At 37.7% G+C, this 17,241-nt stretch overlaps 1 protein-coding gene across 1 annotated transcript; it reads right to left on the reverse strand.

Annotated features, from left to right (window-relative positions):
• Positions 1-10,336: 10,336 nt before the first annotated feature.
• Positions 10,337-11,583, reverse strand: LOC116027074 (protein vip1-like). The gene is made up of 5 exons (XM_031268501.1): positions 11,452-11,583; positions 11,092-11,224; positions 10,864-10,939; positions 10,649-10,768; positions 10,337-10,561 (listed from the first exon to the last, which is right to left on the reverse strand). The coding sequence occupies exons 1-5, from the start codon at positions 11,558-11,560 to the stop codon at positions 10,337-10,339; spliced, it is 663 nt and encodes a 220-aa protein (XP_031124361.1). The 5' UTR covers positions 11,561-11,583.
• Positions 11,584-17,241: the final 5,658 nt, after the last annotated feature.

Consider the following 17,241-nt stretch of genomic DNA (forward strand, 5'->3'; position numbering starts at 1 on the left):
CCATCCATAACACTAATTAACTAGTAGATCAGATCACCTGATAAAAACTATTTTCATCTTTTTCTTGCTCCACTATACTACCTACTACTCACTACTAGCCTGTATTCAACAACTAACTCTCAAATTAACTAGCCTTGTTAAAAACCCATAAAAACTTAGGGTGAAATTTACATTTATGAATTGTGATCTTAGCTAGCAAAGGGTCACAACAAAGCTAAGTAAATCAGCTTAGATTCTTCATTGCTGAGCAACTCGAAATCAAGAAGCTAAGGCCAATAGAAACTTAGAATTTTGTGATTATCAAACCAACTGTCCGACCAAATTGATTGGATTGCCCTATTATTATACTAGATTTGATCTGAATATTTGACAATGCAACTTAATGAATATATAAAGAGTTAATGTTGTAGACATATAGATGGATATTATAAAATATAAGGGAGCTATTACAATGCCAATTCGATTAGTATTATGATGTAGGATTCTAAAATATTATACTAGCTACATTAAATAACTACCTTACTGCTTTCAAAAAAAAAAAAAAAAAAAACTACCTTACTAGTTGTAGAATTGGACTTTATTATAAAATAAAATTGATTGTAAATATCATTTGGATTTTTTTAGAAAAAAAAAAAAAAAAGTGGTGTATATATGATTTTGGTGGTCGCTTTCTGTTCAAAAACCTAAAAAGCAGATATTGACCAGAGCAGAGAGAGAGCTTAGATAAATAGGCGCATGTGTTTGGTGTGAATGGAGTCAGAAATAATGGGCGGTTGGAAATTCAGAGCTTTTGACAAATGACAGCTTCCAAATCCATCCGATCATATCGGTGCTTTATTAGAGGCCGGGTTAGCCTACTTAATTATATTGCCATTGCCGCCCTCTAAGATATAACTATATTATTAATTCTCCATCATATCTTTAATTTAATTTCAATCTCAATTAATGAAGTAGTCACAGTTATTAATAAGCTAGCTTCAAAAACCTCTTAACTAATGATGTTTCATAATCCCCGGCAATTCATATTTCCGGCCGCCTGTAATTCCACACATCAAACGTAACTCAATTCATATATGTTCACTCAACCGAAAAGCATTAACCATAGACGATGGATAGATGCCATTAAATGAACGGTGCCGCCAATCATATCATCAACTTTTTCAACAATTATGCATGCCCAGCAAAATAAATTGAAAAAACTTTTTCAAAAAAAAAATTCAAATTAAGTTAAAACCCTCTTGATGAAAAGATGGTCCAATTCATTTTACCCTTTAAAATTTTTCAAAGCAATCGGTTGCATTTATGATATAATTTTGCATAAACTCAATCTACAAAATAATAGTCTAGGGTTAAATATTCACTCTTGAGCGAACATTTGAAGAACGAATAAATTATTATAGTACAAACAACTCATTTTGAGAGTAGTATTGATGAATAGTAAATCAATGTGTCAATTCAAGTATTATTGTAAGAAGCAATGGGGAAACACAAAGTCAAATTAAACAAATAAATAAGCATGTGAGTAAATGAAGACAAAGAGAAATCTCAACTAAGAGATCAACGGATGTGATAGGACTCATATATGTGACTATTTATCCCGTGTAAGTTTTAATTGTGTATATTTCGATGCATCAAAAAGTTTCTAAACACAAATTCTTTATTTTAATTGGCTTCTGATTCAAGTCTTAGACTCACTTTAAAGTAATCCCATTCATACATCAACTCTTCCTCGCATAATAACCCAAATGCTTCTCCTTTAATTTACCATTAGAATCATTCAAAACATATATTAAGTCATCAAACTCATAAAATACGGCATCGAATATACTCATTATTTAAGCACAGTACAATAAATAAAACACTATGAAGCAAGTTAAAATAAATATATAATGAACATGTGTAAAAGTGTGCGTACATACGTGTGTAATGTTTAATATATGTGTGCGACATCAAATAGATATCTTTTATTGTAAATATATAATTTACCACTCGCACAATCGATCACTCTCTAATGTGACATTTTGTGATGAGTTAAAATTTAAAATAAAATTGAAAAAATAACTAATCACACAAAAATAGTTGGAAGGAGCTATAAATTGTGCGATTTGTATAAGAGTGGAAACATTATCAATATACTATAAGAACGTCATTTTTTGGATCCGCGAGAATTCTGCGGTTCGTGGACCATTGGCGCATATCATCAGCGAAGTCCGGGGTTGGCTTAACAGGGATTGGAATATTGCTTTTAGGGTGATTTATAGAGAGCAGAATAGGGTGGCCGACCGTTTGGCGTCACTCGGTGCTTGTCAAATAGAAGGCCGGAGAATTCTCGAAGTGTGCCCCATCTTTGGGGAGGAGGCATATCTTGACGATTTGGCGCATGTCACCTGGGCGAGACGAGTGTTGGAGCATAATTCCTGCTAGAGCTCCTGGGGTTCCCCTCCGTTTCAGATTAAAAATATATATATATATATATATATATATATATATATGCTACTAATTAAATATATAATAAATAAAGTTTAACTATAAACTATCATTTGATTAGTTGGTCTAAATACAAATCCATAAGCAACCACGTCCGTGGGACTCCAATTTTAAATAGCAATTTTTTTTATATTCTAGAATAGCAATCTTGTTGCCGTTATGAGGATATTTATGTTAATAATTTATAGTATAAGGGGCCCAAGTGGTCAGTTGTTCTTATATCGTGGACCGTGGTCCCAAAACGACGTCGTTTCAGTAAGTAGGAGACGGAGCCCGTAACTGACACTACAGTTCATCTCAAAAGATATTGCCTTACATTTGTTTTGATATTATCGAATAAAACTGTAGTTATATCGAAATGTAACTGTAGTTGTGTTGAAATGTAACTGCAGTGTATATGAACAGATACTGAATAACAGTTTCACATTTGTGTTTTATATTATCGAATGAAACTGTAGTTATATCGAAATGTAACTGCAGTTGTGTTGAAATGTAACTGCAGTGTATATGAACAGATACTGAATAACAGTTTCACATTTGTGTTTTTATATTATCGAATGAAACTGTAGTTATATCAAAATGTTACTGTAGTTGTGTTGAAATGTAACTGCAGTGTATATGAACTGAAAGTGAGTAGCGCGAATTCATCCATCTGTTTTCATCAATCAAAACGACGTCGTTTTGATGCGCGGTCCACAATGCATTGTGGACCACGGTCCACGATATAATTTGCGCCAAGTGGTGGCCGATAACATGGAATTATTGGATTAATAAGGTATAAACAATATTTAAAATTGTTGATTTGGAGTTTGGAATTTGGATGATGCAAATTAATTTATTAATTAATATAGAAATGGTTTTTTTAATTACAATTTTTTTTTAAAAAAAAATATTTGCTTAAGAAAGAAGTCACGGGCTTTTGAATCTAACTTCGAGGATGATCTTGAAAAAAATATTATATTTCTATATATATCTCTGATAATACCTAATAAATATAACTTTTTAACCCATTTAATAAACATTAAAAAAACTCAATAAATTGTTAGTCATCAAACAGTACTACAGTTCAGGATATAAAAATCTTCTTCTTCTTTTTTTTTTTTCCAATAATTATATTAGTTTTAACTTTAATTTCGGTGCAACATCAAATCCAAATTGATGGTACATTTTAAAAGAATAAGTCTAGAGAAGGTGAATAGATTTATTAGGATTTTAATTTTTTTTTATTTTTTATTTTACAAAAAGAGTACTCAAGCTTAGTGTAATTACACCAAGAGTTAATTTATCAACATTCCATGAAAATGTTATGTTGATAATTTAACTAATTAACCAAGTAAAAATTTGATCAATGATTAATGCAGAACAGAAAATACTTATAGCACACTTAGAACTTGAATAAGTTTGAAAATGGTTAGACTGGGAGTATAAATGTAGTGTTGAAAATAAATGCGTAAAGTAAAGATAAGACAGATCAGTGATTTGATGATGGTAAAAGAATAAGTTTAAAGAGGGTGAATAGACTTATCAGGATTTAAGAGTTAATTTCTCAGCATTCTATGGAAATGTCATTGATAGGGATAAAATCCCGGTCTATTTGTACCGATCTCCCGGTTTACCTTCCACCCCCGAGGATGTATTTTTTGTTCTCTAGAGCCCGTTTTATCCCGATCTCTAGGGATCGGTCGGACTAGCGTCCTGGTCTACTTTAGTACCCTATTTGGGATGGAACCTTGGCTTATCCGAGGCTAACACCTGGCTACCGAGCGATTGAGCCGTTACTCGGACCGGTGCATGCCCGATACGCGTAGCGCATGCCACTAGGCCGGAACTCTTCCCAATGCCACCTATAAAATGCGCATTTATTACAGGCAGAAGGACTTTTGGCTGTTTTATCTCTTGAATAGTCAAAGTGACCGGAAACCTCTGACCCACTGTCACGTAGATCGGTTTCTCCTAGAGTATTTTAACTTGTACCCACTTCAGTATTTATACAGAGTATTTCAATCGTACATCTGTATTTTACCATATCAGTTGAAAGTTTAACTAATTAACCAAGTAAAAATTTGATCAATGATTAATCTAGAGAAGAAAATACTTGTAGCACACTTAGCACTTTAATAAGTTTGGAAATGATTAGGCTAGGAGTATAAATGGAGTCTTAAAAGTAAACACGTAAAGAAGAGATGAGATAGGAAATTTTATAGTGATTTGATGACGGTAGAAGAATAAATAGACTTATTATGATTTTGATTTTTTTTTTTTTTGGCAAAAAGTGTACTTAGACTTAGTGTAATGACTTCAAGAGTTAATTTATCAACATTCCATGAAAATGTTATGTTGAATATTTAACGAATTAACCAAGTAAAAATTTGATCAACGATTAATGCAGAGCAGAAAAATACTTGTAGCACACTTAAAATTTTAATAAGTTTGGAAATGGTTAGGCTAAGAATATAAATGGAGTGTTGAAAGTAAATGCATAAAGTAAAGATGAGATGGTGAATTTTATAGTGATTCGATGATGGTGTAATTCCTTTACTCTACTCTTCCCCTTTCCACTATGAGGAATTTTGCTATTAACTTTGTTCACTAATTACGAGTGAAAGACAAACTTGTGCTTTAATCACAAAGCTCACACAATTTGTAAGGTTTTCACAATGCTTCCACGAGCTTGCTACTATACTCAGCTTCTTCCTACAACGACCACATGAAAGCTAAGATTTACAATCAACTTTAGGTTAATATTTCCTAGATTCTTGAAATTAATTTTTGATTAGCCTTAAAGCTCTTGATTCTTTGAGTGATTGGATTGCTTAGCTTGAATGCTTTGCTCTATTTCTTTTCAAAAAATTGTATGATCACATATATCTTTTGTGTTTCGTGTGAACTATATCTTATTGCTTGTGTTTCTAGTGTCTTCATCTTCACCAATTGACTCCTACTTATATTGGAAATTCAGATTTGTCCATTAGAAGGAGACAAATTTGAATGAATCAAATTCTAATATTTTTTTTTTGAAATAAATTCTAATATGTTTTTAATGCATAGATTTCATAGTTTATATTGACTAATTCTAACCTCCAATTTTTCACCTCAAGAGTCATTAGAGGATGTAATATTTTAACTTGCAAGGATTTGACAAATATAAATTTTTGCTCAACCGTTTAGATGCAACTTGTCTATAAAATATATTTTTTACTCTTCCCATAGCAACTTTACTTATTTGGGTAACTTCCTTGGATAGTGTGTCCGCGTTTACTTTTAATAGTAAATATTTTGCTTGAACAAAATTAGAGAAAATAATTGTTTTATTTGACAAGATTTAAAATAATTGACCCTCCAATTGTTTTATTTGACAAGATTTAAAATAATTGGAAGGTCAATTCGACCAAATCGAAAATTATGAATTAAATTGGCAGTTGTAAAATAGTTGAGGAATCAAAATAGTGATTTTTTTATTTTTATTTTTTTGTAATTTAAATGATAGGAGAAACAAAACTAGCTTGTAATATTTATCTTTTTATATTATAGCTATAAAATAAGACTTGACTTGTAGCTAAGGACTTTTTTAAAATTTAATTTTAACAATGATTCCAATTTTAGTTTATTACTACAATTTACAAAGTAGATAACAAATTAACAACACTAAAACCGACGCCAATTACTAAATATTTTAATTCCAATAGTTGAACTACATACTGCATATGTGTAGACCAATTACTTTTTTAAGAGTTCCAAACAACACGTAGACTGTAGTCATATTTTTTTTGGGTGACGTGGAGATTTGGACACAATATTTTGTGCATGTGATTGACTCTAATACCAAATAAAAAAAATGTATTTTGTCTCAAGAGAAAGTCTAAAGTGATATTTGGATGGTACATTTACTATTATTTATATATATGATGCTAAATGCCCCTTTTTATTGTTTAATTAATATTCATTGCAAAGCATGTTAAAATTCAAGCTTCCAAATTTAACTTACCTCACAAGTCACAACAATAGATTTTGAATAGCACTTATATTATTAGGTCTCGAGGCATGGCTACTTCCCTTTTTTTTTTTTATTGGGGTAAAGCCAACAAATGAAGCCATCTATTTGACACAATAGTTAATTTCATGATGAATATAGACTAATTTACACTTTCAATCTCTCTATCTGTAACAAATTCCTGATAGCTTACATATTGTATTTCAAAATTTAAATTAAGCAAAGCAAAGAATCTAGTACAGAGAAATTTATTAGGGAAAAAAAAAATTAGGTCCCCGGATTCACATGGACTGATGTATATAATGGAGTGGAACTTTTAAAATTGGGGCCTGTGTTGGGAGGTCTGACTTGCAAGGATCTGTGGGGTAATGAACATTAGTATATCAACAACTGGGCCTTTCTGCCTTTGTCTTGTTGGATTTGGACAGGTAAGTACTCTTCTTTGAACTCTCCGTAATAATAATAATAATAATAATAATAATAATAATAATAATTATTATTATTATTATTATTATTATATGTTCTGTCATTTCAATTTCTTACTTCAAATCATTTAGCTATCTGTTTTTTTTTTTAATAACCAAATTTTCTATTTTCGCTAGTCTATATTTGGAAACTTATGAATATGCACCTAGTCAAGTCTATGAAGAGGTAGATCTATGATTCTATGCTATCTAGTTTTGAGACTTAATATCAAATTGTACACTTCTACACGCAAAGAGTCTAACGTAAATCAAACTCAAACCTTCAATATGCGTGGTAGGAGTCAAAACTCTACCCTGTTGTTGGAAACAAGTTGTAAGTGAGACAATACATATACTAGATCGATCAATGCTCTAGAGGCTAGACTATATTTATCTATATACTTTTTTTTATTACTTTTAAAAGTGAATTCTACTATCACATCATCTATCTATATATAACTCCAACTTATTCTCAAAATATAATAATAATATTATTATTTAAATTTATTATTAAAATATCAAAAGTACCAAAACTATTTTAAATTAATGACATTTTTAACTTATGCATTTGAACTTATTCTCGCACTTGAACCATCCCCTATATACATATACACACACACACATAACATATAAATAATTATAAATTAAATTATATATACTTAAATTAATCATATTTTGTTTACAATTTTTAATGTATGATTAATTATCTTTATATAAATATTAATACAATTATATAGTTAATTAAAGTTTTTTATTATATAAAAAATATATTTTATAAACTTTATAAGTTAATATAAAGTGGAATCAATATATATATATATACACACACACACACATACATACATTTACTTATTCATTTATTTGTATACACATATTTTGTTTCAAAAGTATATGTTGTTCAAATTGAAAAGAAAATCAATTATTATATGTGAGGTTAGATGTTCAATTCTTACATTATACAAATATTATAATATTTTAAAGTATATTTTTAAAAAATTAATGGACTAGTAGATTGACTCGTTTAGCCCGCTATTATATGGATTGGATTCATTTTCTCAACTAATTACATTAAAAAGCGATCTACTCGGGTTAATAGGCCCTACTCGGTTTGCGTCGGTCCATGATGGGCTAGCCCATATGAGTAGGGTTGGTCTTTTTTGATAACTCTAGGTTAGATTGCAATTACTAAGCTTTTAGGGTTGTTCTCCGCCCTAAGTTTCCTCAAAAGGTGCTTACTAGGCTTAAATTGACCAATCTACTCTCAACTCATCACCCTAGGTTGGTTTCAATTATGAATCGATGATTCCTAATTCCTCGATCGGAGGAATGAGAATTGAAACCTTATAAGGACGGTTTAATAATTCTGAATATATGAATCAACGGATACGATTTGAATTGTCAGTTCAATTAATATTTTTTATTTTTTTAAAAAATTTTATTTTTTGCATTTCCAAATTATAATTTTTATTTTTAAAGAATTTTCAACTCAAAGAAATATTTTAGATCAAATATATCGAGCTTAGTATTATTTTTTAAAACCAATTTATACGTTTTGGGAGAATCGGAACACTTCCGTTTTTGAACCAGAATCATCAGCAATTTTAGTTCCAATAAATTGCAAATCGAAATCAAAACCATCCATACAGTTCTAATTCGATTCTAATTTGGGTCCGTTATCTTGGTTAAAGGCAGTTTTTTTTCCTCACATACTCTGGAACAGCGCCAGCGAGTAGTCTAGTGGACGGGATTTATTCAAATCAGAATTCAGTCATCATGATCCTCATTTTACTCAGATCTAAACTTATGATTGATCCTTATTTGGAGTGGTTTTCAGCCGCAAATATTAAGGGAAGATTGTTTAATGGCTTGGCTACATATAGAGCTCTATCACATGGGATTCTAACACGCCAATAACTATTCTAAATCTCACTTCCATTATTCTTTCAAATCAGATTTTATAAGAGGATTTCATACTGGTTTTTCTACAGTTCTTCACGTGTTCTTATTCTGGTTGCTTGAAGATTTATCCATGTTGATGAATCGTGATGTACTGCACAGTGTCAGCTCCAAGATGAGGAAGGCTTAGCTAGGAGTTTTTTTTTGTAACCATTAGTGTAGGATGGTTGTTGTTAGACTCATTGTAGCCCTTGTGATCATCTAGTGGATTGGGCTGACGTGAAGTGCCTCGCAGACGCAGGAGTGGAGCTCCGAACTGCGTGATCAATTCTGGTGTTTGGTTCAATTTTTATCGCTTTATTTTCTTGTTGTTTATTTATTTGTTTTTATAGTTTAATTCTTTCAGATAAATATTTCCTTTAAAACAAAGTTGGAACCTTTAGCTAAATTGTACATTCAAGACCCACAATACAATTTCAATATATGTATAATTGTATAAGTACCTAGTTTAAACCGAATTGTAGTCATCTAACTCCAACTTCGTTCTATATAGACATTAGCTAAATGTGAGTAATACGATTCAAATTTATTTAGATCATATTAGAGTATTCATTTAATTGCTCATTCATACAAAAAAAAAAAAATCAGCAATTTATAAATAATTCGACTATAGTAATGAACAATTGTCCAACTATCAAACTCTACTTATATCATCAATAACTATGAAACCTTATTATTAGTTAATTTCAAAATCAAAAGACAACCCGAGAAAATACAATCAATACCTATGAAACCTTATTAGTTATTTTCAAAATTGAAAGACAACCCAAGAAAATACAATCAATACCTATGAAACTTTATTAGTTATTTTCAAATTGAAAGACAATCCAAGAAATCCCATAAAATGACACAAACACGGTTCATGTCCAACAATATCAAAATTGCCTGTATGAGTTTAAGTTAGTACTCAGGTGGTAAATTGTAAAAAAATACATGACCGAGTCATGTCAGTCACAGTGTGAGAGTTACACCTAATGTGATGGATTTTTTGTGGACATTAAGTATTGATCTTTTAGGAGAGGCTCATTATATTACCTCTCCACATCGGAATTGAAGCATTGTAGTTGTAGTAAGTAGGCCGCGCCAAAGAAATGTGGGGAAAATTAAGGGTGTATTTGATTCGAACATATATATAAGAATGGGTCGAAATTAGAATAGAAATTAAATATTTAGTAATTGAAACGCTAATATGTATTTACTCATCTCTTCATAGTAATTTTAATATATAATATAATTAAGTGGTCCTAATACTTTGATTTAGGTGAAAATTACAGGCGGAGAATGATGTAAGTAGCTGCGATATGATAAAACTGAAATCCAGCATGCACTGAAAAGTATGTCTGTGTAGACAGATCATATATGAAATACCGTACCCATCCCATATATGCATGCATCTATAAATCCGATAGATTCATATATAGCAATTTATTATTATTTGTTAATAATGCATGCCTTGACTGCCGAACTCAACCGCAGCTTCTGCCGCTTCACTCAAAGCCTTTAAGATACTGGCTGACACTTGATGCGATTGCTCCAAAGCTCTAGCTCTTTCCAAACCATCTTTTCCTACTACATACCCTTTCCATAACATTCTTTTAACCACGCTCATTACTTTCTCCGCACCATCTTGCTCACCAACTCCTGAATCTGATGATGCCTCTTCCTAACATATAATATAATATAATTAGCCAATAGGAAATTAAACTCGATCATTTTTGTACGAGCTGAGGAAAGAATGAATGAAGCATACAATAATTGATGAAGAATGAGTTGCTTCTTCAGACTTCCAGCAAATCTGGTTCCAGATATCATCATCTTTGTAGTGTTCCCAACGGGATATGCATACAGGTTGATCCACAATTATGGCGCCCTGCCCGGGCCGGGGTATCAATATAATATAATGTTCAGATTTAGTACTCACCAAACAAACTAGTAAGGGAATTGGAATTCAGTTTTAGCACTTACATTAAGGAATACAGCGATTTCCAATGCATGTGAAGATCTAAAGCTCACATAGGCTGTACTTGCAACTTCACTAGCTCTGTATGTATGTATGTATGTATTTTTTTTTTACAAATCAAAATTAAAACAAAAAATATTTGAACTTAACATTAATTAACACCTACCAGGATTAATATAATTGAAGGAATTTATTAATAGATGATGGAAGTAGTAGTACAATACTATACGTACCTGAGAATCTGGATACGATCAATCTTTCCACAGAGACCAAAAAAATGATGAAGCTCCTTCTCGGTAGCAATAGGGGAGAGATTTGTAACTTCAGCAGTGTAACCACCTGGATTATTCATGCTATGCTGATTGCCTGCCACGTACACATCAACGTAACTAATAGATAACAAAAGATTCCTATACGTTAAAAGATAATCCACAAATCAAATAATGTTTCTAAAACATTACATTAATTCAGGCCAGGAAAAAGCTAGCTAGCTATATATAGAGAGAGAGAGATCTTTCGAGGATTTTATTTCGAAATTGAAATGTTACCAACGGAACGTTGTTGGTTATATAGGAAGGAAGGAAGTTGGTTACCTGGATGACTTGACTTTAAGCAAGATTTGGCTACAACGTAAGTCGTACAAGTATTTAGAAGGGGCGGTGTGTATTTGAAGTAGAAATTTGTAGGAAGAGAGTGGAACATTTTGTTGATAAGAGGAGGTTTGGGGAAAGCCCAGTAGCTTCTGCTACTAATTACTGAAACACAGAACGAATTGGCGGCCAATGTTTAAGCCCAGATATTATACTTTCACATCTTAATATTTGTGACTCATACATTGAATACAGAACTTTTTAAAAAGATATAAATAAAATTTTTTAAAAAAAAAAGATTTTATTAAAGGGATAAAAGAAAGAAAAATTATAATGAGATTATATTTTTTGTCAGCAAATGATAATTTTTGTTCTTTTTTACATATTTTTTTTTATTTATCTGAATAATCTAACATGTTTTGGTTTAGACTCAGGCAAGTGATGAATTATACATTCTGATGCCTTCGTTTGACAAATTTTTATCTTACTATGTCTGAATTTGACATTAATTCGCTTCAGTAAGAAAGATAAGGACCTTTCACTTAGAGTACAAACATTAAAATTGGGTGTGTATAATGTTTTAAACTGATTTAGGGTCTACAGTGCCACATATGGAGCAGTATCAACATTTTGTTTAAAATTGCAGTTTAGATTGAGGGAAGTGATGAAGGTCTCATTTGGATTTCTCTAAAAGATGTTTGTATTCAAATTTAGATTGTGTATTATAGAGTAGTAGAACTGTAGTTTAAAATTTTAACATCCATTATGGTTAGTGAGATTTGGTACTGTTGTGTAATTGTGTAGAACTGGTTTTAAAATTGTGTATTATCAAAAGGGTTATGAATAAGATTTTGTTATTTTTTTAGATTTACCACAGTTGTGTAATTCTTTGCTTATATTAACTTATGAAAAAAGTTTCTATTACTTAATACTTTTAATTAAAAAAAGGTGCAAAAGGTTGAAAACAATTTCAGTTTATTAATGTATTCTGTTAAATACGGAAAAAGATTTTTGTTAAAATATAAAACAAAATGATTGGTGGTGTTATTCATAGTTGGTTACTGTAATAAGTTGTAGGTATGTAGTGACTTAATGAACTAGTAATGGGAAAATTTTCTCTCTCGGTTTCGAGAGATTCTTTCCTTTTCCCGGCTAAGATATTTTCGGTAACAAGTTCCGCTCCTCCTAGCCGCTAGCGGTGGGTGGTGGCGAATGGCGTCGACGGAGCAGGTAGCTCCGGATCCAAATTTGAAGACGGAGGCACCATCTGATGTTCCTATGGCATTGGACAACGACCCTCCAAGATCGATGAAGAAGTTTAAGGCTATGAAGAGATCATTTGCAGACACGGTGAGTTCCCCGCCCCCTCTCGTCGAGGAAGAACAACCACAGTCAGATGAACATTTGCAGCGTAACTTCGGCACTGGCCGAGGTCACGCATCGTGACCTCGGCCCAGGTCACGAATCGCGACCTCGGCGCTGGTCGAGGTCACGCCTCGGCACGGAGGCCTGGCCTCGTGCCGAGTACGCAACGTAACACCTCGAGCAGCGTCACCTCCTCGAGCAGCGTCACCTCCTCGAGCAGAGTCACCTCCTCGAGCAGCGTCACCACCTCGAACAGAGTCACCACCTCGAGTAGAGTCACCTCCTCGAGCAGCGTCACCTCCACGAGCAGCGTCACCACCTCGAGCAGCGTCACCTCCTCGAGCGGCGTCACCTCCTCGAGCGGAGTCACCTCCTCGAGCAGCGTCACCACCTCGAGCAAAGTCACCACCTCGAGTAGAGTTACCTCCTCGAGCAGCGTCACCTCCACGAGCAGCGTCACCACCTCGAGCAGNAAAATTTTTTAAAAAAAAAAGATTTTATTAAAGGGATAAAAGAAAGAAAAATTATAATGAGATTATATTTTTTGTCAGCAAATGATAATTTTTGTTCTTTTTTACATATTTTTTTTTATTTATCTGAATAATCTAACATGTTTTGGTTTAGACTCAGGCAAGTGATGAATTATACATTCTGATGCCTTCGTTTGACAAATTTTTATCTTACTATGTCTGAATTTGACATTAATTCGCTTCAGTAAGAAAGATAAGGACCTTTCACTTAGAGTACAAACATTAAAATTGGGTGTGTATAATGTTTTAAACTGATTTAGGGTCTACAGTGCCACATATGGAGCAGTATCAACATTTTGTTTAAAATTGCAGTTTAGATTGAGGGAAGTGATGAAGGTCTCATTTGGATTTCTCTAAAAGATGTTTGTATTCAAATTTAGATTGTGTATTATAGAGTAGTAGAACTGTAGTTTAAAATTTTAACATCCATTATGGTTAGTGAGATTTGGTACTGTTGTGTAATTGTGTAGAACTGGTTTTAAAATTGTGTATTATCAAAAGGGTTATGAATAAGATTTTGTTATTTTTTTAGATTTACCACAGTTGTGTAATTCTTTGCTTATATTAACTTATGAAAAAAGTTTCTATTACTTAATACTTTTAATTAAAAAAAGGTGCAAAAGGTTGAAAACAATTTCAGTTTATTAATGTATTCTGTTAAATACGGAAAAAGATTTTTGTTAAAATATAAAACAAAATGATTGGTGGTGTTATTCATAGTTGGTTACTGTAATAAGTTGTAGGTATGTAGTGACTTAATGAACTAGTAATGGGAAAATTTTCTCTCTCGGTTTCGAGAGATTCTTTCCTTTTCCCGGCTAAGATATTTTCGGTAACAAGTTCCGCTCCTCCTAGCCGCTAGCGGTGGGTGGTGGCGAATGGCGTCGACGGAGCAGGTAGCTCCGGATCCAAATTTGAAGACGGAGGCACCATCTGATGTTCCTATGGCATTGGACAACGACCCTCCAAGATCGATGAAGAAGTTTAAGGCTATGAAGAGATCATTTGCAGACACGGTGAGTTCCCCGCCCCCTCTCGTCGAGGAAGAACAACCACAGTCAGATGAACATTTGCAGCGTAACTTCGGCACTGGCCGAGGTCACGCATCGTGACCTCGGCCCAGGTCACGAATCGCGACCTCGGCGCTGGTCGAGGTCACGCCTCGGCACGGAGGCCTGGCCTCGTGCCGAGTACGCAACGTAACACCTCGAGCAGCGTCACCTCCTCGAGCAGCGTCACCTCCTCGAGCAGAGTCACCTCCTCGAGCAGCGTCACCACCTCGAACAGAGTCACCACCTCGAGTAGAGTCACCTCCTCGAGCAGCGTCACCTCCACGAGCAGCGTCACCACCTCGAGCAGCGTCACCTCCTCGAGCGGCGTCACCTCCTCGAGCGGCGTCACCTCCTCGAGCGGCGTCACCTCCTCGAGCGGCGTCACCTCCTCGAGCGGCGTCACCTCCTCGAGCGGCGTCACCTCCTCGAGCGGCGTCACCTCCTCGAGCGGCGTCACCTCCTCGAGCGGCGTCACCTCCTCGAGCGGCGTCACCTCCTCGAGCGGCGTCACCTCCTCGAGCGGCGTCACCTCCTCGAGCGGCGTCACCTCCTCGAGCGGCGTCACCTCCTCGAGCGGCGTCACCTCCTCGAGCGGCGTCACCTCCTCGAGCGGCGTCACCTCCTCGAGCGGCGTCACCTCCTCGAGCGGCGTCACCTCCTCGAGCGGCGTCACCTCCTCGAGCGGCGTCACCTCCTCGAGCGGCGTCACCTCCTCGAGCGGCGTCACCTCCTCGAGCGGCGTCACCTCCTCGAGCGGCGTCACCTCCTCGAGCGGCGTCACCTCCTCGAGCGGCGTCACCTCCTCGAGCGGCGTCACCTCCTCGAGCGGCGTCACCTCCTCGAGCGGCGTCACCTCCTCGAGCGGCGTCACCTCCTCGAGCGGCGTCACCTCCTCGAGCGGCGTCACCTCCTCGAGCGGCGTCACCTCCTCGAGCGGCGTCACCTCCTCGAGCGGCGTCACCTCCTCGAGCGGCGTCACCTCCTCGAGCGGCGTCACCTCCTCGAGCGGCGTCACCTCCTCGAGCGGCGTCACCTCCTCGAGCGGCGTCACCTCCTCGAGCGGCGTCACCTCCTCGAGCGGCGTCACCTCCTCGAGCGGCGTCACCTCCTCGAGCGGCGTCACCTCCTCGAGCGGCGTCACCTCCTCGAGCGGCGTCACCTCCTCGAGCGGCGTCACCTCCTCGAGCGGCGTCACCTCCTCGAGCGGCGTCACCTCCTCGAGCGGCGTCACCTCCTCGAGCGGCGTCACCTCCTCGAGCGGCGTCACCTCCTCGAGCGGCGTCACCTCCTCGAGCGGCGTCACCTCCTCGAGCGGCGTCACCTCCTCGAGCGGCGTCACCTCCTCGAGCGGCGTCACCTCCTCGAGCGGCGTCACCTCCTCGAGCGGCGTCACCTCCTCGAGCGGCGTCACCTCCTCGAGCGGCGTCACCTCCTCGAGCGGCGTCACCTCCTCGAGCGGCGTCACCTCCTCGAGCGGCGTCACCTCCTCGAGCGGCGTCACCTCCTCGAGCGGCGTCACCTCCTCGAGCGGCGTCACCTCCTCGAGCGGCGTCACCTCCTCGAGCGGCGTCACCTCCTCGAGCGGCGTCACCTCCTCGAGCGGCGTCACCTCCTCGAGCGGCGTCACCTCCTCGAGCGGCGTCACCTCCTCGAGCGGCGTCACCTCCTCGAGCGGCGTCACCTCCTCGAGCGGCGTCACCTCCTCGAGCGGCGTCACCTCCTCGAGCGGCGTCACCTCCTCGAGCGGCGTCACCTCCTCGAGCGGCGTCACCTCCTCGAGCGGCGTCACCTCCTCGAGCGGCGTCACCTCCTCGAGCGGCGTCACCTCCTCGAGCGGCGTCACCTCCTCGAGCGGCGTCACCTCCTCGAGCGGCGTCACCTCCTCGAGCGGCGTCACCTCCTCGAGCAGCGTCACCACCTCGAGCAGCGTCACCACCTCGAGCATCGTCACCTGCTCAAGCGGCGTCACCACTTCGAGTAGCGTCACCACTTCGAGTAGAGTCACCACCTCGAGCAGAGTCACCTCCTCGAACAGCGTCACCACCTCGAGCAGAGTCACCTCCTCGAGCAGCGTCACCTCCTCAAGTGGTGTCACCTCCACGAGCAACGTCACCACCTTGAGCAGCGCCGCCTCCTCAAGTGCGCCGTATCCTCCTCAAGTGCGTTTGCTTCTTCCTCAAGTGCGTTTGCTTCCTCCACTTGTGAATCCGTCTTCTGCACTTGTGCATTCGCATCCTCCACTGGTGCATCTATCTCCTCAAGTGCGTCTGTCGCCTCCACTGGTGCATCCGCCTCCTTCACTTGTGCGTTTACCTCCATAAGAAAAAGGACCCAGTAGTTGGTCATGGTCTGCCCTGATCAATTTTGTTAAAAAACCAAAAAACAATAAAAAATCGGCACGAGATCCAATCGTGCTAGGTACCTGACGGGAGAGTGTTTTTCTGAGCCCAGCAAAAGGTTTGGATTCAAAAAACACCAAACTCTAATCCCTTAGGGCCGGCACGAGATTCGATCTCGCTAGCTACCTGACGGGAGAGCTGACCTTTGACCGAGCCTACGGGCGGTCGAAGTGAGCTCGCGCTCAGAGCGCCAAAAAAATAAAATAAAATAATAAAATAAAATAAAAATTGGCCGAGGTTAGTCCTCGGCCAACTCTAGCCGAGGTCAATCCTCGGCCCACTTTGGCCGAGGCCTGACCTCGGCCAATCTCGCGCTCGAAAAAAAAAATTTTAAAAAAAAACAACAACAACAACAAAAACAAGAACAATTTTCGCACAAGTCATTACTCCAAAACCACCTCAATCGCTCTCGTTGGCTATGGAGTGGGGGGACTGGTGACAGAGTAA

The sequence above is a fragment of the Ipomoea triloba genome, chromosome 8 (genome assembly GCF_003576645.1).
Source record: "Ipomoea triloba cultivar NCNSP0323 chromosome 8, ASM357664v1".
NCBI classification, from domain to species: Eukaryota; Viridiplantae; Streptophyta; class Magnoliopsida; order Solanales; family Convolvulaceae; genus Ipomoea; species Ipomoea triloba.

Bases quoted from the DNA above. Each gene is read 5' to 3' on its own strand.
- LOC116027074 (XM_031268501.1), bottom strand. From the start codon at position 11,560: ATGTTCCACTCTCTTCCTACAAATTTCTACTTCAAATACACACCGCCC. The intron at 11,225-11,451 runs GTAACCAACTTC...TGTACGTGGCAG, and splicing joins CTTAAAGTCAAGTCATCCAG to GCAATCAGCATAGCATGAAT. The intron at 10,940-11,091 runs GTACGTATAGTA...ACATACATACAG, and splicing joins GATCGTATCCAGATTCTCAG to AGCTAGTGAAGTTGCAAGTA.